The sequence below is a fragment of the Wyeomyia smithii genome, chromosome 1 (genome assembly GCF_029784165.1).
Source record: "Wyeomyia smithii strain HCP4-BCI-WySm-NY-G18 chromosome 1, ASM2978416v1, whole genome shotgun sequence".
NCBI lineage: Eukaryota > Metazoa > Arthropoda > Insecta > Diptera > Culicidae > Wyeomyia > Wyeomyia smithii.
Window position 1 is genome coordinate 59,054,135 of NC_073694.1, and position 23,239 is coordinate 59,077,373.

Below are 23,239 nucleotides of genomic sequence, written 5' to 3' on the forward strand. Positions count from 1 at the left end.
AGACTAATACGAGCCATTCGTTATTCTATTGACTGTTCGCAGTGTGCAATTCAAATTTACATTTTTAAAATCCGATATCTGCCGAACGCTTGTTGTTTCTCTTCGAAAGAAGGGTACTCTGCGCAGGATTGAACTAGATGCTCTTGAAAGCATTTTTTCTAAGCTATCGTTTAAAACTAGTGCCAATAGTGCCAAACCCTGCCGTCTAAACTTAAAACGCTGTTTTATGCAAAAAATACGTAATTTTTTGATTCCGCCTAATTTTTTTGAGTATTTCAATGAGATTATACATTACCCAATGATGAGGATTTATTCTCCACTATTTTACACCCAATTTTCCTCATCAAGATACAAGTCACCCTTGAGGCTCCAGCAAATTTCGCAAGATTGCATTTTTTTTCAAGCAAAACGCTAAAAACGCTGACTCAGTACACTTTGAAAAATCATAGAAAATTCAAATTTTGTCGTAATGCTCTAAAAATTTGAATTCACTTCAATAGTATACAACTATAGGAAAAATACAATTGAAATGAAATTCGCATTTTAATTTTCGGGTCGATGGCCAGCGATTCCCCACTGTGCAGTGGTTGGTACTATCAGATCTGTTAGGTATTGCGGAATTGATTCCGTCGTTCATTTTGATCGTTTTTTAGAAATTTCGCGCTTTAATGATAAAGCGTTTCCTGATAAACATCCTTTTATTCCCATGAATTTCAACAATACAAGGTTTGTGACAGTAATGCGCTTTCACAACAACAAACGGCAACGAATTCCATTTGGAGGCGGCAAACTATCAATTAACTCTCTCGTGAGCATTTTTCTTCTCTCCTTGCCACACCAAGCCAACCGTACCAAAATATCGCATGACTATGGGGAAAAAGTGGGTACAGGCGATGATAAATCAGATAACACACATACCATACTCTAACCGATGTGAAACCGAGCCAAGTGAAATACCGAAGCGTGACGACAACAATGTGTTAAATTGAATTCCAATTTAATCAATCGCAGTAATGACAATCGAAGTGGTGCGCTGATGGTCACGTCAGTCAGTCAGTCAGACGCATCGAAAGGATGCAGTGAGGGGAGAAAGCCGTGACCTGAGTAATTGGCTTTTGTCCTCTGCCTGATAAGCTATCTCGGATGCAGTTCGGGTTTCCCGGTTCTTATCGCGTCAAGGTTAAAATGCGAACACCCGAGCGCGGCTCATTTGTCACGGTTCCGAGCCAGAGCGAGTCGAGCGGAAAACAACATGCATGGTGTAAATAATTGCAAGTGTGCTGTTTGTTTATTACTTGGTAACATCGAGCTAAAACGCTACTTGTGCTGCGATGGCAGCCATCAAAATGTAGCGCAAACTGTGCCAAAGCAATTATACGAATTTGAAAGCATCCGTTTATCAGGGCTACCTCTGCGAGAGCTATTTGCCAGGAACTGGCCAAACCGTATCCGCTGCTGCTGAACGTTTTAATCCACGCCAGCTGCTTCTTGGTACATTTCCTCCGTTACCGGCTCAGTGCACATTCACATACACGCAGGTAATCATCAGCAGGTCTCCGCTGTTCGGTCTCGTTCTGTTTCCCGGTGATGGCCTTTCGCTGCCATTTGATCCCACCACCATCAAAAGGCGCCGTGCCGTACTAATCTGTGAATATGAGAAAGGCTATAGACCGCGCCGCCAGTGTACCGTATGATGAGTGCTCGGTTAATTAACAACCCCATCGTCGTTGTCGCTAGCATCACCAACATCATCGTCCTCGTCATCATCATGGCCGTACTCCGACCGTACAAGCTAGGGGTAGTATTCACCAGCTTCGATTTTGTGCTGTGACACAGATCCAATGGACGTCTCACTTTCGTGCAATAATCTTACGTCTCATTTTCATTTAATTATTATAGATGCATAAAAACAATGCTTGAGATACTATTTGTCGTCATCAACTGCAATTAATTATAACCCTGAATTATTATTTAATGCACTAGAGTGCTAAAACATTCCTTCTCTGTGATTACCAAGTCGTATCGAATTCCATAGTGACACCTGTCTTGTGGTGCATATTTTGTGCAGTCATCCAAGTATCAACTGTCTAGTCTTTCACTCTCTATCGGTCTGTATCTATCTATCTCTCTCTTTCTTTGTGTCGTGACACCTTAGAGAGGGTATCATTCGCGTAATTATTAGATACATAGTTACGGTTCCAAAGAGGTATGCGTACAGCATCATCCTATGACAACATGCTAGCTTTGAAGGGAAGCGTAATGAAAATGTTTCTTTCGGGCAAAATGACGGCTTATTGCACAGGCGGTGGCTTATAGTAGCTCTCGTTTTAGGCTGCTATCGACACGTCCCACGTCGGTAGCTAACGAGAACGTTTGTTTGTCGGTTGGACGACTGGCTTTGGCAGGTTAATTGTGGTGAACGTGAATGCCACCGGAGCAGGCTTGCTCTGCATAAGTGTTGTCTTGGGAACTGAGTATAGATTTCCATGCCGAAAACCTTGCAATTTTTTCTTTCGCATAGGCTCAAGCATAATGAGCACGCGATAAACCAAAAATAATGATTAATTTGAGAGCTCAAAAATATTTCGCGATAGATATGGAAGCTCTCTCGCACATCCCATCCCATCTATCCCATCTACAAAAAAAATGCAGTCAAAAGTGCGATTCGAATTCGGATTTCGGAACTTGCGTGGATATCTATAAACCCAAAGTTGAAAAAGCAAAAATTTATACTCACGTGGTTGGTGTGATTCACACTAACCGCACTGCTTCCAATACTGCTTCCGATACCGCTACTGCTACTGCTACTACTGCTGCTGCTACTGCTGATACCGGAACTGAGCGCACTGAGGCTACTGCTGCTGCTTCCGTTGCTGTTGCTGCTGCCAACAGCCAAGCCGCTGGCAGCACTGCTAGCGGCACCTAGACTGCTACTTAAACTGCTGGTGCTACTGCTACTACTACTACTACTACCGCAGCTGCCGCCATTCATAACGCCCGGTCCGGCAGCGGTGCCGTTGGTACCGTTTGACGGAACGGCACCGGTTCCATTATTAGTGGGAACCGTTCCCGCAGCAGTAGCCGCTGCAGCCGCCGAATTCCAAGCCGCTTCGGCAGCCTTCTGCTGGTCGAGCTTCTGAGCGGTCGTGTCGATAATTTTTGGCGGTTTGTCGTCCACCATGATCGACGTCAGCTCGACAATCGACGATAGGCGCTTCTCGTTGCGCTTATTGGCGATTTTGATGGCGAACTGAAAAAAAAGGAAAAAAAATGACGTTAGTTTTTCGTTGAAAAGATTTAATATGAGCAAAACTAAAGACCCGAAAATGTGCACTTATTTCTGCTTGAAACGTCCGTCTGCTCCGGCGGTTACTGCCGGACGAGAGAGAGAAAGAGAAAAAACATCAAAACACACAAAATGGCACTAAACGTCAAAATCATTTACCCGAGCAATTCGTTCCCAGCTCTTTCCCTTTTGAGTGGAACCAGCCGAAACCAAGGCGAACAAATTAATTTAATGCTTTTAAAATTGATTTTCCTCCACCCGAGACGAACGAAACCATTTTTTTCCCGTCGGTTGTTCGCATACCTCTTCCAGTGGATTCGAGTGATGCGCCGCTGCCTCTGCTGGTTACCGATCGCACAAAAAATAGACTCGTTCATGCCAGGATTTTGATTCGATTTATTCATCGGATACCGATATCCGATTGTTTTCCATCCGCTCCCCTGCTGGACGTTCTGCTTCGCATGAAAAGTAATCCGCGGCTAGCTATAGAGAGAGAGAAAGAATGAGCAGGGACGGAAATGGAAAGTTGAGCCACCCGGGCCAAAATCCCAAACAACAATAGCAGCAGCAACAGCAGTATGTTTTATTTTCCAATAAATTTTCATGCGAGCTGGAAAAGTTTACTCAGTGGAAACGTTTGTTGTGGCACGCGCACAGAAGGGGAAGGGGGATGAATAATCACGCTCAGCAATCTCGGTATCATTCGCAGCTTGCTTTGATTTTTTTCATGAAAACGAAAAATAATCATACTTATGAGAAGAGTAGAGTATAGAGTTAAGCATTGTTACATTTTGCCGACTTAGCCATATCTTCTGGTAGAATAAAAATTGGTTTTAAGCAATCTCACAAAAATCTAGACGCAATTCAGAAACAAAAAAAGCAATTACTAAGAAATTTTGAACATGAATTCAAGCAATTTTTGGTCAAATGAACGCCCAAACGTTGATCGATCATTCGATTTACTAAACTTTCCCTATTTATATCAGAACGCATTCACATTATAAGTTTTGTGGTTCTTCCAATGGAAGCTAGTTTTTTGTATCTGCATAAAAGTGAGGAGAAGGAATTACAACAGAATAACTACCCGATGGTTTGACCATTTCTACGTTTCTCAGATGCTTTCTCTTAAGATTAGGTCTGTATTAACCGTTATGTACCCGAGTACCCTTTTAGAATTTATTGCTTCAAAAATCAAGGATAACCTCAACTCAGCCAGCTGAAACTTATGGAATTCTCATAACTAGTGGAAATAAACCATTTTCCATCATCAGACAGCTTCTAGCAGCCAGGGGGGTCGAAGAGGATAAACTTTGACGTGGGACTACGTCTTCGTTTTCTATACTGAAATGCATTCTGTAAAAGAGGAAATGAAATGGCAAATGTTGCGTCAGACATCAAACTATAATAACAGCATAACCACATGAAGGATAACAATAACCAATATGTTGTTGGATAGATAAAATGTTGGACAATTTTGTAATACGCTAGTTATTACTATTATTTCATTGCTCAGCGCTGGAAATTTATAAAAAGTTTCAAGAACAAATTTAGGCGAACAAGAGCCAATCGCATGCGAGCATTCCTAGCACAGACAACATGAATAGACACCAACCATTCCCTCTTATCTTCTCTTTATCAATATCAAAAGAAAAATTGACAGAATCTCCCTGTCCCAATGGGTCAATTTATTTATTATTATTATTTTAACGAGGTTTTAACCATGTGTTGGTCATTCGACTAGAAATGGGTCAATTCATGTTTGCTCCCATAAACTTAGACTAATTTGATGTCTTTAAGGTAAAGACTTTTTAGTGTACAGGACAATTGCGGGGCTAGCGCTACGATCCTACTGACACTAACAGTCTCTCCCGAGACGAGAACCTGTTAGGCTTGTTAGGCCAGCATCGTACCTCGAGACCATCTGGGAGATAAAAAGAAAACATACAACATGATAAAAGCAACAGTGTCGTACAGTGTATGTGTAGCAGAGAGCCACAGGTCTCTCGTCGTCTATTATTGCAGCGGTACACTTCTATTCGTACATTTCAGCGGTACACTTATACTCGTAATTCAACCGTGTTATTCGTATAGCAACGGTACACTTCTATTTGTACATTTCTATATGTGTGCAATCGCGGAAAACCTGCATTGCTGCTGCTGATGGTGATTAACAGTTTATCTCATGAATATGATTACCATGAATTACCCAACGAGAATTGTACATTTTTGCAACGGTTATAAGTTATAAGTTATTTTTATTTCATTTCAGTTTCGATATTCACTGAATATTCGTGACTGGATAATATCTAAAGAGTAAATTTCTACATACACAAATTTTTAGAAGAGTAAGAGCCGGTGAATGCTTGTGAATTTTTTGTCCATTGACAAAGATTTATTCAAAATCTTTTTAAAAAATGAACATTGTTTGATATTTTTTTCATTTATAACTCGACCAATAATATACGTATATTAGCTATCCTCGTAATACAGTGAATTTAATTGTTAGCAAATGAAATAAACTTGGCGAGTAAAAGAACAAAAATGAATCTTTTTTATCTTTAACTTCGTTGTATCTGTTGACTGCTACGATTTTTTACAGGAACTTATTGATAATTTGGTTTATCATACCTTTACACGTTTGCCTATTATTGAACTCATGTAAGGGCTTCCATATTATTTTGAAAGTAAGATTCATATAATAAATTTAATTTATTCAGTGTTAAACAACACAAAATCATTCATTGTAATAACGCAAGTATTATTGGATTTGGTTTTTGAGGATTTTTTTGACAAAGCACAGGCACTACAGATTTTTAGGAAAGGCTGAGAATAAAAACACGTGAGTCATTGAGTAAACGAATTGATCCTGTCTGCGGGATCTGTAACTTTTGTAGCAAAAATCTCTCTAATAATAGTGCTTAGTCCCACGTCACCATTCCATACAACCCTAGGGCTGTATATCTGTCTACTTTTAGAATCCGAGACCGACATGAACCAGTGACCACGACTGGTTCCTGTTAATCCGGATCAAATTAGTACAATTGCCAATAAAACCGACCAACATAGGTATCAAAATTCATAAAATCACTCCAGGAGTTATTTTCATTCATTTTGATTCCATACGAGAGCTGTCCGAATGGCCATCTCGGAGCAGATTCCCGATCTTGAGCTTGGTCCCGAAGATCCGGATTTACGGGAACCATATGGGGACCAATGGCTCTCTATGTCCCGTATAATAAAAATAGACAAATTTTCCAATCTTTTGACGGGTCAAGATCGAAAATCGGTCAAGAATTGAAGAACTAAGAAGCATCTCATTTTGGTGGGTACCCGGTTACCCTGCCGAGTACTTACGTGTGTTAAAATTGCTGACATAACGGTCAAATAAGTAACAACTCATGATCGAGAAATTTCAAGTTCTATTCAGTTCAGTTTAGAATCAGTTTACATAAATTCGTGCGCTATTCGACGCGATCACCATCCCAAATTTGTTTGGTTCGCAAAAAACGAAACCCACTCCAGTGTAACTGAATTTGTTAGCTATTCATATGTTTTATTTCTATGATAATAGCATTGTCCAAACAGCAAAACATGTTGTGTATTATATTTATTTGGTATGTTGTACATTTTCATCAAAAGCTGCCAAAAACATCAAAACAATAAAAAAAAATCAGCGTCAGCTCACAGTGCTCCAAAAAGGCCAAAAGTGGAACTTAATTCTATAGCGCTCTTCATTTTTATCCTAGCTTATCGGTGTCTTCGGAACAATTGTTTGTATGAATGACCCGCATAATCTCAAATTGTCAAGAAGTATGAATAGTTTATTATAATAAAAATAAAACAAATTAACTTTTTGTGTTGAAGGATTATTTAACAAAGTTGTAGACGATATAAAAATATGAAATTTCGCTAAACAAACAATCTTCCTATCTTCATTGGGTACAAAGTTATAACGTATATTATATGGAAGTCACTTAAAATTTAGTTTTCTATACCTAACTTTTGTTAGTTGCATTTCACAAGTAAACCTTGTTCAGAGAAATTGTAGGGACATGCAATATTACACATATTTTGGCCAAAGATTACACATCTCCAGCTGATTTTTTGGATAACTTCGAGATAGGAATTTGGTTTATACAGCAAATTTTCATGTTTTTACATATTATAAAACTTTGCAAAATAAACCATTACTTTATCTCATGACACGATTTTTATTATTTCCATAAATCCGGTCTTTCGGAGATTTTCCGAAACTGAGAAATTCGATGAACGTTTGAACAGATTCATACAATTCTAAGTTCATAAAATTACTTCAAAGACCTTTGTTATAATTTTGAGTATTTTGGTGATGTGTCCCCAAAATAGTTCTTCCGAAGTAGACTCTACTGGGGCAGATATATTTGTAAAAGTACTATACACTTAAAATTTATTGCCGGGTCTCGGTAATTTATTGCCGAGAACGGCACAACTGAGTGCTCGGTTAAAAAAATAATGACAGCTGTCACATTTTTCCATAAATCTCGGTTCACCAAACTGGAATTTCGGCACAAAATATCCGAAATCCGAGATTTCTGTTAGGTTGAACCGAGATTTAGGAAAAAATGTGACAGCACACACAGACATTCGTTCTGTGGATACCCTGGTACCCCGTCCGGCACGCGAGGGATGAAAAAATTCAGGTCTCTCCCAGGGCCACCCTCCTCAATGTTAACAAAAGTTACCTTTCAACAAGTTCTGAGATGTTACTGTTTTCTATATTAATTGAGGTGAATTGTGAAATTTCGTCTCAAGAAATCTAAAGAGATACCCACCAGGGTACCCGACCACATAACGGTCAAAACAATTATTTTTCTGTACATATTTTTTTCTAACGGTCAAAACTATAACCTACAACTTTGTCGAAGACGTCACACTGATCAAAGAAACCGTCATGGCTCTGAACAAATATTTTTAACCATCAATACCGTTCGTACATGGGACGTATGTAAAAAAAATAAGTTCAAAAATAAATCATGTTGAAATAGAAAAACTTATAGTACAAAATGACATCTTTAGCTCATAAGAGAATCTATGCAAAATTACGGACATATAAAAAATGGCAACTAAAAAAAGATTCAAATAGGGCGGCATCCATAAATTACGTAACGCTCATAGGGGAGAGGGGGGAGAGTGTTACGATTTGTTAGACAGGGGTGGGGAGAGATAAGATCAGCGTTACGTAACAGAAAACCTCTGGAGAGACTCTTCGAAAACGATCATTTTTATCAAGCAAATTCTTCTACAGCGTTATGTAATTTTTATGGGGGGGGGTAGGTATTGGCGTTATGTTTCGTTACATTTGAGGGGGTGGGGATACAAAAAAAATTTTGTTTGCATTACGTAATTTATGTCGCCTAGGTACGTATTGCTTGGAGCTGCTCAGTTGTTGTAATGTTGCAGAACATGTTAAGAGCGATTAATGTTAAAGGATTTGACACATAAAAAGAGTTTTGAGAATAGTGAAGAGAGATTAGGAGAGAGTAAACATGTAGCTAAATTATTGCATTGTAGTAGAGTGTACAATAATATTGAAGAGAGAGAATAACAGAAAACAAAGATTAGGTGTTTTCCTACTATCATCATCAATACCGCTTACCGTGCAACGCACATGTTGTTCAAATAAACTGTTACATAGTTCAGTAAATGGTCAATTCAAGAACAATATTTGAATTGTTGTTTATCGCGTAACATAAACAGTAGGGTGCCACAATGCACGCTGGGCCAGGAATGGGATCTAGCAGAACGAAATTATTAGCGCTCTCAGAGTTTGATCAGTCGGTTTCCGATCTTCTACAAAGTTTCTTGCTATAGTCAGGGCTTCAATTTGAATGTTTGATTTAGTTCGGAATTCAGCCGCGAAGAGGGCGTTGCGATGGCAACTTCTTTCCCATACACGCTAGAGCTTTGCGGTTTGCAATAAAGTTGAAGATTTCTGAATTTTATGAAGCTTTACAGAATGTACAAGGTTTCTAACCCTTCAAGTTTCAGAGATTTACGAGTTCTTATAAAATTTGTCTGGAAGTTAAATTCATAAAAAATTTTCCCGATAGAAATTCAATAATTACGTCATTTTCTTCTGATATACGCAAAACTTGAGAAAAAATACACTATTTTGTGAATTAGATATCTCATCGGTTGGCAAATTATTAGCAAACCATGATCCATTCTGAAAAATGTCCATCGAAAAATTTTTATTTCCTGAAAATTTGTGCTTAAAAGAAAATAACGTAATTACAGGTCGGACTCGATTATATACAGACTCGATTATATATTGACTCGATTATATATGATTCGATTATATATAAAATTGTATATAATCGAATCATACATTTTTTTCTTTCAATTTTAAATATAACTTACCTAAAGCAGCAATGTTGTATAGGGATCGTCCAAAAATACGTAACGCTTAGGGGGAGGTAGAGATCTGACAAAACGTCGCAATCAATACTAAAAATTTTGAAGATCTATACAAAGAGCGTTACCTAGAGGAAAGAGGGGGTCGAAAATAGTTTTTATTTACGGTACGTAATTAATGAACGTTCTCTTCAGTCCAATATGACGTAACGCAACATTTTTTGACTCAAAACGTTGATTTTTGAGCCATAATGTTTCAAGTAAAGTAAAGCTGATCTTAAACAGAAATATCGCGAGGGAACGTTTACAAATTATGTAACGCTCAGGAAACGGAAAAGAGTGTTGGGTTGGCAAAGTGTTGCAACGATGTTGTAGTTTCGTTGTACGTCACGTACCGACAGACCTTGTTCGAGATCGTAAAAAACTTTTGCTTTTTGAGCAAAAGTTAAAACGTTTCTTCGTTTCCTGGCTTTTACGTAAGCACTTGCCATTTTGTGTTCTGAATTGCTTGATAACGCAGCACAACAATAACAAAACTAAAAGAGTAAACAAACACAATACACACTGATCAAAATTTTTCTTTAGGTTTGACTGCAATCAGCCATGTCCAAAACACGCACTGCCACGGAGAAAATATTTAAAACACTACACGGCGTGTATTGCAACTTGCACTGCGTGATGTGTAAGAACGACTGCACAAAGTGTAAAAGCAAATTCACCGGTGCGCGTGTGCAAGGCCCTATCCCGTGCATTAAGCTTCGGCATATCTGGCCTCAGGCTTGCATTGCTGATGTAATTCCTTACGTAAGAGCAGATTGTCGAGTGTTTCAACGAAGTTAGATCCCGCGGCTCCAGTGATTTTACGAAGCTAAATCTCTCAGCTAGTGTGTAGGCCGAAGCTTCATGCACGGGGTAGGGGATTAGCATTGCACACGCGTACCGGTGAATTTGCTTACACATCACGCAATGCAAGCTGCAATACACGCCGTGTAGTGTTTCTATGAAAAAGTGGCACCCGTGCAGCACGGTGTAGTGTTCTTGCCATGGCTGACTGCAATAACATACAGAATAACTACGAAATCTATACATACATATAATTTTGTAAGAAAGGTTTTTTGCGACTTTAAGGGTGTTAGTCAAAAAAATCCTACTTATTTATTCAAAAACAACAAAATATTTATGCAAAATAAACAAAAAAATTTTTTTTCTGATTCGGTTATATATAGGTTTCGATTATATATAGTGAAAATTTTTCGGAGACTGTATATAATCGAGTCCGACCTGTATTTGATTTCTATCGATATTAACTGTAAAATATTAACTTAAATAAACTCCCAAAAATATCACAAGGGAACGTAAAATTTCGACAATTTTTATAAAAACTTGCAGATATCCGAAACTTAAATGTTCAGAAATTGTGTATACTCTGTAAAGTTTCGTTAAGTTTAGAGATCTATAACTTTGCCAAAAACCACAATGCTCTAGCGTGTGAAGAAGTTGCCATCGCCACCCTCGCGGCTAAATTCCGAACTAAGTCAGACATTCGAATTGTCGCAGTGATGAGTCCACACAGAAAAAAAGAAAAAAAGCCCGGGTTTAAGCAGGGAGGGCGGTGAGGCAAATGCGACTTTCTGGGAACCAGAAGTTTTGTGCTTTGAGACTCTCCCAGAAAGTTGACTTTATTTAAAAAAAAATCTTTAGACAACACTCGAAGTTTTACAGTAACACATTTTTTGGTAGTGGTATCTTTTACGAAGTTGTGTGTTTTAATGATGGGCAAAAATATGCTAAACAGTGTTGCCTTCTAAATGCTACAGTATTTAAGATATTTAAAAAATCAGATTACAAGGATACGAAACCGTGTATCTTCAAACAACAGGAGTTAGAAGAAAGATGTCTTCAGCAAAGTTTTTTGTGCCAACATTCTCTACAACTTTTCCAAAGACTCCATTTCTCTAAAGTGTAAGACTGAAAAGTTAGATTTTTCGGCACCACTAGCGGACTGGAAAACTATCCTGGTTTTCTAGTATAACTTGAGATTTCGACGCAACCAATGAACACCGGAAATGCTCCGGATTTCAAGAGCGTGTATCAACATTTTTGCAACGCGTAGAACTATTTCTGACATCTTGTTTCTTTTAGATTTATCTGTTTCCAATATACTAGAATTAATTACGAGTTCATTACTCAAAATACCCAGACCCCAAAAGTTGAAAATCTGTCGAAGAACCATCGAGATGTGACTTGTTTTTGGCAGCTTTTTTTCTTGTTGGGTACAATTTTTCTTGGGCACCCTAGCAGAACGCAATGGAAACTTGGGTGTGCAGGCCTTATTAAACCAAGCAACTTTGCAAACTTTTTTTGAAAATTAATCTGGACTAACATTTTGAAAGGTTTAGAGTATTCAAACCTCAATAGACCTGAATAATAACGAAAGATGGAGAATGGTTGTCAATGAATAACTTCTAAAAAATTATCTGAACTTTTATTTAAAAACATTAAAAAATTGAATTTCAGATCCTTCTTGATACACACTCCTAAAATCCGGAACATTTCCGATGTCCGTTGGTCCCGTTAAATTTCCTAGTAATTTTTGGAAACTAGAATAGTTTTCCAGTAAAATGAAACCAGTTTCATCAAAATTGATTCGTTTTCGTGAAGTTCTGGCTATTTGAAAATTGACAAAATTTTGCCTGTCTTAATCATTTTGTCTACCTCCTGTATTTAATTTCGGAAATACGAGTTTTATATAGCTTTCCAGAAATCAAAAGACGCCATCTTGGATTTACAAACTGCGTCAAAAATTATGTTCCAGTTTTTGAACATTAGGTTTTCGACCTTCAAAAATGTAGACTAACTTATCAATTTAGACTCTTTCCCCATTTTCCTTTTGCTTTTCAATACATCTATGACCTCTGCCCTTGTAAAATCTATATCTATAAATGCGAATGTCTGTCTGTCTGTCTGTTCCCTATAGACTCAAAAACTACTGGACCGATTACCGTGAAAATTTGTTCATAGGGGTTTCCGTGCTCGCAAACCCCTATGAACAACAATGAGTAATCCTAAAATATTAGTTTTGTTCTATCTCATAAGCGTAGGCAAAGGGGGGTGAATTTGTGTTTCATGAACGAGGAAACTTCCTCTACGATAACCGTGCAAACTTACATACAGATGTTTTTGAGTCTAAGATGTATTCTTGCGTCGTTACTGGCCGACGACTTTTTTGTTTCTCAGAGGCGTTGTAAGGATGAGAGGGCGGAGGGGGTTAACATGTCAACCTTTAATGATTTTGAAACTGCTGGACCCATCAGTATTAAATTCGGTATGTAGAATCTACAGTAGCTGATATATTTCATGAATTTGAATTTTACTCATTCCATAAGCGTGGCAAGAGAGGGGGAGCTAATATTTGTTGTTTGAAACCACCTAAACACATAAATTGATCACCGTTCCAATTTGTATAAGTGAAGTATGTTTCTATAACATTGATTTTCCTGTATCTCAGTGGCGTAGTAAGGAGGAGGATGTATCTATATCTATAAATGCGAATGTCTGTCTGTTCCCCATAGACTCAAAAACTACTGAACCGATTACCGTGAAAATTGATACATAAGGGTTTTCGAGTACGGGGAGTAACTTTGAAATATTAGTTTCGCTCTATCTCATAAGCGCAGGCAAGGAGGAGTCAATTTGTACTCTGTTAACATGCAAACGTTTTCTACAATAACCGTGCAACTTAAAACACAGAGATTTTTTGGTATGAAGCGTATTTCTGTGGTGTTGCTGTGTCATTTGAGAGATTTCTGTATTTCATTCGCGTAGTAAGGGGGGAGGGGTGATGACATCACCATTTAACGATTTTAAAACCACTGAGCCGATCATCATTAAATTCGATGTTTGGAAGCTATAGTGGGTGGTATATTTCAACGACTTTAAATTTAATGTATTTCATAAGCGTAACAAGGGGGCGGGGGGTAAACTTTTCAAAACCTTACTTGATTACCGTGTCAATATTTATAAGTGAATTCTTAAGAAAGTATCTATGACATAGACTTTTCTGTTTGTTCTCAGTGGCTTAGTCAAGAGGGGAGAGGTATTTCGAACTGCACTATATGCAAAATATTGAGAAATTTATCATGAAAATTTATATACAGGCGTTTCTGAGTATGATGCGTGGTATTTACATTACTCTGCCATTTAAGAGGGGAAAGAAGTGGATAAATGTTGTCAATCTTTATTAAATTTGAAACTGCCTCATCGAATATCATATAATTCGGTACACATAAGTCATATAGCAGCGTATTTGTTTCAATTAATTTTAATTTTGTTTTCTCATCAGCGTGGTCAGGGAGGAGGGTAGCAATAGCGAATTTGTTATTTATATAGTCCTAAATCAAACACGATCATCGTATCATTCTGTATACTTGAGTTCTCAAATAAAGGGTAAATGTTGTGATATTGATGTTTTGTATCTTAGTGGCGCAGCTAAATCATTATTCCTATCATCATTTCAATTTATTCCTATCATTATTTTAATTTAATTGTGAGAGTTTTTAAGGCTCAAAAGTGTTATCATAACATTGAACACTGGAAAAAATGAACCAAAATACCCACTTATTACAAGCCGCTGGACTGGCCATTTTGTTAAATTGACCAATTAATCGATTGGTGATATTCTCATCCTGTGAAGGGCACGGGAAAAGATCTATATTTCCGAAAATACGCAAATATAGGGTGAAAAAAGGCAAAATCGATTATTTCCCCTGCACAAAATAATACCATCACCAATCGATTTGTTGACCAATATTACATGAGAAATACTATATTTCAGGCTGCCAGTCTAGCGGCGATTAATTGGTGCCAAAAACCTGGAATATAGATTTTTTATGTAGAATAAGTCAACAAGTCGATTTGTGATGGTTTAATTCTGGGCAGGGCACGAGAAATGCTCTTTTTTGCCCCTGTTTTGCGGTTTTCTGCGGGGAGTTCTGAATCCGAGGTTATATCTAGAGACCGGAAATCAACCTAGGATGTCAAGATGATGTTCTCCGGTTAAATATTTCTTAAACCAGAATAGCACCAAGACCGGGGATCAAATCCAGACAATATTTTGAAATCCAATACGGCGACTTCCGGTTCCAGAAAATAATCAAATATCATCCATTATGGTTATTTTTGGAACCAAAATGATATTCAGAGGCCGAAAATCGACTCCATTTGAAATCCAGGATGACGATCTCCGGTTTCCAGAAAACTGGCCCAGTATGACCAAATATCACCTAATATGGGTATTTTTGGAATCGAGATAATGCCCAGAGACCTGAGATCAACTCTGGATAGCATTTTGAAATCCAAGATGGCGACTTCCGGTTTCCGAAAATGACCAAATATCACCCAATATGGGCATTTTTGTAATCGAGATGATGTACATAGGCCAAAAATCGTCCCCAGATGCCATTTTGAAATTCGAAGTGGCAATATCCGGTTGCTTGGAAACAGCCAATATAGTTATTCGAGAACCAAGATGATGCCCGGAGACCGGAAATCAAATCCAGACGCTATTTAGAAACACAATGGCGACATCCGGTATTTTTGGAACCAAAATAATAGCCAGCAGCCGAAAATCGACTGCAAAAACCATACACAGACGACTTCCGGTTTCCGAAAAACAACCAATAATGACCGAACAGCACCAAATATGGGTATTTCTGCAATCGAAATGATGCCAAGAGACCTGGAATCAACTCAAGACGCTGTTTTGAAAACCAAGATGGTGACTTCCGGTTTACAGATATGACCAAATACTACCTAAAATTGGTATTTTTGTAATCGAAATGATGCACATAGGCCAAAAATTGACCCCTGACGACATTTTCATTCCGAAGTGGCAACTTAAATTGCAACATCGAGTTGTTCAAATTGCAATGTCGAGTTGTTGGTAAACAGCCAAAAATGGTCATTCCGGATCGTTATGATACCCAGAGATCAGAAATCAGATCCAGGCATCATTTTAAAATCCAAAATGGCGATATCCGCTTTCCGAAAATTAGCGAAAACCACCCAATATGGTTGTTTTTGAAGCTCAAATGATACCCAGAGGTCGGAAATCGACCCCAGACGCCAAATCCAAAATGATGATTTCCACTTTCTGGAAAACAACCAAAAATGATTGGTGAAAGTTATATTGATACAAGATAGTCCATTGTATATTGATACAAGATATTCCATCGTAATCTTATCGACTATAATTCAAAGAATTTGTGGAAAAACGCCGAATTCTAGGTGGCAACCTCAGATTGCTGGAAGTCAGCCGAAAATGGTCATTCCAGAATCGAGATGATAACCGGAGACCATAAACCAAATCCAATAACCATTTTGAAATCCAAGATTGAGATTTCCTGTTGAAGGAATACAACCAAAATGGCGAAGTACCAGTCAATATGAAATAACGAGAGAATGAAAAATTTCTATTCAATTCTACTATCAAAGTTTATAGTATAATTTAATGGAAATATTTCATTCTTTTGGTATTTGATATTATTCTACTAATACGCTCAAAATGATATTTTCAAAAAATCAGCCAATTTGGTTATTTCCGGAATCAAAATAATGTTCAGAGTCCAGAAATCGGTCCCATTCCTTAAATCCAAGGTATCAATATTTCCAAAACCAGGAAGATATCCAGAGGCCGGAAATCGACTCCAGATGTATTTTGATGTTTAGGTAGTTAACAACATGGATGGATACCTTTTTCATTTGTAAAACACATACACTTTTCAAATTATTTTGAACCGAAATAACAAATTTCTATTTGCTTACGTTTACGTTTGGTTGAAGTTTAGGTCAATACCTCAGCTAATTTGTATGAACAAAAAAAATACTTCAGCTATTCCTAGCCAAAATAATAAACTTAGTAACGTCATGTTTCTAACATTTTTAACTATTGCTATTTTTAAAAAACTTATTTTCAAAGAGCACATCGAGAGTATACAAGCCAAGTGCATCAAATATACGAGATGTTTATATCCTCTCATTAACAGGAATTCTAAACTTTGTTTAAAGAACAAACTTTTGATTTACAAACAAATTTTTAGACCAGCAATGCTTTATGCTGTACCGATCTGGTCAAGTTGCTGTTCAACAAGGAAGAAAACGCTCCAAAGGATTCAGAATAAAATTCTGAAAATGATTTTGAAGCGTCCTCCTTGGTTTGGTACACTCGAATTACATAGACTTACTGGTGTTGAACCATTAGAAGCTATGTCAAATAAAATTATTAACAATTTTCGACAAAAATCGTTGCAATCCTCAATTGCTACGATAAGCTCTCTTTATAGCCAGTAAGTTAGCAATTAAGTTAGTTGTAAGTTTACTTCCCCTTTTCTGACAAGCAGGTTTAAATCCCTACGAATGATAAGTCCTAATTGCGAAAGCAAACAAATCCTAACAATTAAAATTACAAATTTCTAACAGTGTTGAGAAGTCACCATTTGTGATTGGACACACATACTCATTATTTACTAATATTTATCATAAATACTTAAGCTACTAACAAATCCCCCCTTAAAAAAAACAAAAAAAAAAAAAAAAAAAAAAAACTATTGCTATTTTCCCGAATGTATTCGTTAGAGTTTTAATAGAAATTAGAACATTGGAGAAACATGATTCAGAAATACATATTTTTGGACAGAACACATACATATAGATATAACATGGTAATGTTAATATTTGTTCGAAATTATATACATTTCAGAGATATGCGGTTGTCATCGTGAACTTAATGGCGCAGCAACGCGGGCCGGGTACCAGCTGTTTCCTATAAAATATGACATAATTTAGTATCGAATCCCAGTTTTTATCAGTCGTACATGTGGTCAACGACCTAGTGTGCCCATTTATAACCTAATAAAAACGAAAATTACAAGTTATAGCTCTTCAGTGGCAACACAGCGTGCAATATGACCACTAAACAAAACATTCCCTCTCTTATCGTTCAATCTGCTCATCAATATCGAGCACTAGTCTGCAGTTTCCGTAAAACACTTCCGCTCACGACAAATATTCACCGTCAAAGATGATCAACAAGCTTCTTCTGATTACCAATTTGCCTGCGCCGTCGGTAGCCTGGTACATACACAGCAGCAGGAGGAGCAGTAAAACCTCTAGAGTGCAGTCTATTCCCGGCAACCACTGACCACGACCCACGGCAACCAACTTTACCGTTTACGAGTCGAGATCCCTTCCGGACCCCGCTGCTGCCGCCATGACCAACGAACGAAGATGGGAAATTTTAATCCGCTACGATAAAGTTTCCGATGAATTAAACGGTTTTCGCTGCCACTTGCATCACGGACCCTCGGTGTGCACCACTTTCCGGATAATGAGTAAAGTTCAACCTGGTGCAGAGAGCAAACTGCGCCTTTCTGCCCCATCGCGAAAGGCAGAAGCTTCACTGCCCAATCCCAAACAGCTGATACTCGCCGCAGCGGAATCCGAGCTGCAGAGAAGAACTTATGAACAAAGTTTATTACATTATCACATATTTCCATCGTCAGTACGAACGAGCGCGCTGGTCCTCGGCAGGTCAGGAACATCTCTAGTTTAGTGCAAGTCTCTTCCGGTGCTACAGTAACAGCATAATTTAGCTTGTCTACCGACCGACGCGACGCTACGCTTTACAACCACCTGCAATTGCACATATACACGGGTCGGGGGGGGGGGGGGGGGGGGGGACGTATACGAAACGGAAAAATTAAGGATATCGAGGAAAATAGAAAAACGGAAAAGTTTTAATTGACTGATAAGTTTATCTGCGTTGGTAGTACCGAGTTTAGCGAAGCTTCGGAGGTAAACTTTGCCGTTGAATACCAATTACAAAGGATGACGGGTATTTAACTTTATCCGTTTTTACAAGATATAACCGCGGTGTTACATCAGTGCACCGTAAGCTGTCATCCTTTCAAACAAACTGACAAAACAATTCAGTGATCGAGTAGAACTAACGGTGTGCAGGATCTAATTCTGCTTGAATGCTGAATGAGCAGACTGTCAGGCGCCTGTCAACACCCAGCAATCCACTCAACGGACATTATTCTTCCTTCGTTTAACAATTCAAGTAGCTCTGTCTCGAATGGTTTGAATAAATAATTGAGCAATTTTACTCACTGCAGTTGAGTATCGCCCCGATCTAAGGCAACTTTTCGTAACGCAAATATACAGTCACGACTGGATTAACAACGAAGGAGAAAAAATCATGTAAACACTCTATTAAATCAAACCCGATAGACCGCATACCCGTCGTCAGTCGAAGACATAATTCATCGCAATCATTGCGACAGTTTTTTTTCACAATACCTCACGCAAACTTATCGTTCGATTTCAACCGACTGTTGCAGCACACCGTCACCGACCGTCCTCCAAAATTGTATGTCCCCCCGCGTCAATCACATTTATAAAAAGATTGCCGTTTTATTGGCCCCTAGGCCAGCGAAATGCTTCGAAAGGGACTAGAATACCGAAGCGACGGCGGACGGACGACTGATGGTATCCTTATCTGTCAATCGGCTTTCTGGTCGTTTGTCGTACTCTGGCAGAGGGAGCAGCGTATTGTCGTCTACGAGCACACTTCTTGCTGCTGCTTCCTTCGGGGAACGAGAAGCATTCCACCAAGTCGAAAGTTTCCGTTTCCGAAATAGCGACGGTCGTCTGCCGAGAAGAATGGGGACACAACGTTTTTCGACTTTTAGGTAGCAAATTCAATAATCGCAACCAGGCAAAATAATCGATTTTTTTTCTTTCTTCACTTTTTGTCGTGTTGTCGTTTGTCGTCAGTAGTAGCATCGACGACGTCTCGAACATCACTTCAAGAGGTTTCCTTTCCGTGTTTCCCTAACACCACATTGCAGTAGTGCAAAAAAGGGGTCGCAGAACGAAAGATGAACGACCCGAAACGAGAGTGTACAATCTGATAAACATGTCAACATATTTGCTTTCTGATTGGATTTAAATCAGCGTGCTTCCTTGCCGAACATAACAGGATGGACGTCAGGGTTGTTTCGACGGAAAAATAACACTAGCGCCGGAATGTTTGTATGTTTTATTTCAGTTACGAATTGACACTACCGCAATAGTGAATAATTACTTTAATTACTATTTTGAAGAAACTGTCAGCATTGGTGTCGAAAATCACACTTTTGATGAGAAAAAAATACGTAAATTGATCCGAAATTAGTGATTGACTCAATTGTGCAGTTGCGTTCCCTGTTGCGCGTTGTGCCGGAAGCCTTTTTGCGTCATTCACTCTTTGCTACCAAACGGAAATGAAAACGGAAAAAACGCACAAATCAAATCATCTGATTTTGACAATGAAAAGGAAGGATTTTTTTCTGTGGAGCGTATTGGAATTCAATCGAGAAATCATGAAAATTTTGTGTGAAATCTAAACTCCACGACGGTTTGAGGAGATTTCATTTTCACATTGGAGTGATAAAGCAAAGTCTTGGTGCTACATTCCGATTCGGAACTCGACCTTTTGTTTATTATACAGCAAACTCTTAGGTACAAAATGAAAAACCGAAAATATCGAGAGCGTCACGAAAATTGTTCACTTTCAAATGTTTAAAACTCAGTCAGTTTCCAACCGATTTACTTCATTCATAAAGCAATCGATTGGAAAATCATCTATGCTTCCGCTCGAATGCAAAAAATTGTAGTTTGATTGTTCGAACTATTGTACTATTGAAAATTTTCAAGTTTTGCTGAAACACTGATTTTGAGCTCTGATTGGTTGTTTAATGCTCGCTTTTCCTAACACGGTTCTGCTTAAACCAATCAGTTTACTAGTAGATGGCCACTAGGACGGTCCTAACTAAGAAGAAGTGGGCAGCAACAGGAGCGACAGCGGCAGAAAGTAACAGTAGCGGATAGTAGCAGCGTTATATCCTATCACAGTTGCAAGAGGATGATTTACTGGGAACTGCATCTAGGAGCAAGCGGCGATTTCGAATATTTTGCTGCCTTCTACAGTGGGCGGACTATTAGAGTAAACTCCACAGCGTTAAACTTGGATCTCTCGTCTGTGTGGGAAGCACCAGCAACATACAGGCATATCCTTAATCTTGTGAAAACTAAAACTAATCGTCCATTTAAGGACGACCATAATTTTTTAATTGAAATAGTAAAATGAGTTTTCCACAGCTGAGTACTACAGCAATCGTGAGTTCATTATCAAGAAGCGAATTTATTATTTACTGCTAATAACTGTAAGCATCATAGTAAGAAAATACAGCACTCGTGATTGGCTCGCAGTATTTTTACAAAACAAATATAGAAGAAACTGTCAAACGTATTACTCAACAGTGTTGAGAAACCACCTTATGTGGTTGGCCTTAATCTTAACAAATACTTAAGCTACTAACAAACTTCTGATTTAAAAAAAAATTAAAAGAACTTGCACAGCTCTTAATTCCGGGTTTTAAGAAAAAACGGGTCCGAAAAGGTCACCATAGGGTCACCATAAGAACATAGCAATGGTATTTCCATGCCCATTGCAAGAAATATATTGGCATAAGACAGGCTGTCGTAATTCTACGTTAACCTCTTTAACTGTTTATTTTAATTTTTATCCGTGTTTTCAATATGTCCGGATTTTTTTTCCATTACGTCTTATTTCCTCTGAGCCTACTCTGTTTATTGTCCTTATTTTGCTATGATTTGTGTGCTATTTTAAACACATTTTGTTACTTTCAATTTTTCGCAATCTCCATTTTTCTAATTCCTATTTATTTCATTTCACTGAATTTTTATTCTATGTTTTTCGTTTCTTCTATCCTTTGTCCTGATTGTTTTTTTTTTCTAATTAACATTTATTTTCCAAATTATATTGTGACTATTTATCAGTATTAATTTACATGCTTCTGTTTGTTTCCGTTTTATGTTTTTTAGGTCAACTAATTTTCACACCTTTTTAGTGTGTGTTGTGTTCTACTTTTAGAATAGATTATGGATTTCTTATTTTGTAACTTTTTTTGTCAACTATCAATTCTGATTTTTTGGTCTTTTTTTTGTTAGATTCGAGTGATGCGTTTTGCCTTTCTCCTAGAAAGGTATAGCAATCACTTGCAAAACCGAAAGTATAAAAGAGCTCCAAAGGGCCGAAGGGCATATATCAGTCGACTCAGCTCGACGAGCTGAGCATTTTCTGTATGTGTGTGTGTGTGTGTGTGTGTGTGTGTGTGTATGTGCAGATTTTTATCCTCACTCACTTTTCTCAGAGATGGCTGGACCAATTTTCATGAAATTGATTGCAAATGAAAGGTCTTGTTGTCCCATAAGACCCTATGAAATTTTATTGTAATCGGATTGTTAGTTTAGAGGTTATGTATCAATATGTGAAAATCATGAAACATCATTATCTCGAAAACTACACAACCGATTTGAACAAAATTGATTTCAAATGAACGGGCTACCTTGAAAAACCCTTAACTTTTGAATTTTATAAAGATTGAACTTGTGGTTCAAAAGTTATGAAAAGAAACGTGTTCTGAAGACTGTTTAATCTCACTCATGTTTCTCAGAGATGGCTGGACCGATTTTCATAAAATCAGTGTCAAATGGAAGGTCTAGTTGCCCCATAAGACCCTATTGATTTGTTTTGCAATCGGACCATTACTTTGCCTGTTATGTTTAAAAATGTGAAATCAGGCTATGAAAAGGAACATATTCCGAAGACTACTTGGACTCACTCACTTTTCTCAAAGATGGTTGACCCGATTTCCACAAAATTGGTGTCAAATGAAATGTATAGCTACCTCATAACACCCTATTGAATTTTACTGTAAGCGGACTGTAACTTCGTCTGTAATGTATCGAAATGTGAAAATCACGATACTTCATTATGTCAGAAACTACACAACCGATTTGAACAATATCGATATAAAATAAGGGGTAACTGATGAGGGGTAACTGATGAATTATGATTGAACACGTGGTTTAAAAGTTTGGCTGCCCTATACGTTCCCATTTCATTTAATTATAATCGAACTTAAGCAACCGTTATGTATTAAATTGTTAATAAAACAACGAAAGTCTATTATCTCAAAGATTACATGACATATTTGAACATAACTAGTGTCATACGAACGAGTAATCTCTCGAACTTACAAATAACGAACTTCATAACAATTTGATATGTGGCTCAAAAGTTATGGAAAGCGAAGAAATTCAAAGACTATTTAAAACTATACCTGCTTTGATCGATATATGTGGCCTCAACATAATTTAAATGTGGTATCGTACTATTTGAACGTTCCAATTTAATTGATTCCTTGCGATGTGTTAAAAGTCTGCAAATGCACGACGAATCGGCCATAGGATAAGATCAAAGTCAAATAACAAATCGTTTGAAATGATTGGGTTTTTCGAAAAGACAATATCCTCGACCTTTGGCTTCTGTACATTGCCTTAAGTCTGAATATATTCATATTGGGTGGTATTCGGTCATTTTTAGCAGATTTTCTGGCATCAATCTGACACCGGAAATACCCATATTGGGAGGTA

The 23,239-nt window shown here is 37.9% G+C and overlaps 1 protein-coding gene across 10 annotated transcripts in view; it reads right to left on the minus strand.

The window, feature by feature from the left end:
• Window positions 1-23,239, minus strand: part of LOC129718837 (nascent polypeptide-associated complex subunit alpha, muscle-specific form) — a 398,349-nt gene that overhangs the window by 264,634 nt on the left and 110,476 nt on the right. For all 10 annotated transcript variants that reach the window (XM_055669946.1, XM_055669955.1, XM_055669954.1 and 7 more), the window contains one exon: window positions 2,738-3,250. In XM_055669946.1, coding sequence (XP_055525921.1) covers window positions 2,738-3,250 — 513 coding nt within the window. The remainder of the gene's footprint in view (window positions 1-2,737; window positions 3,251-23,239) is intronic.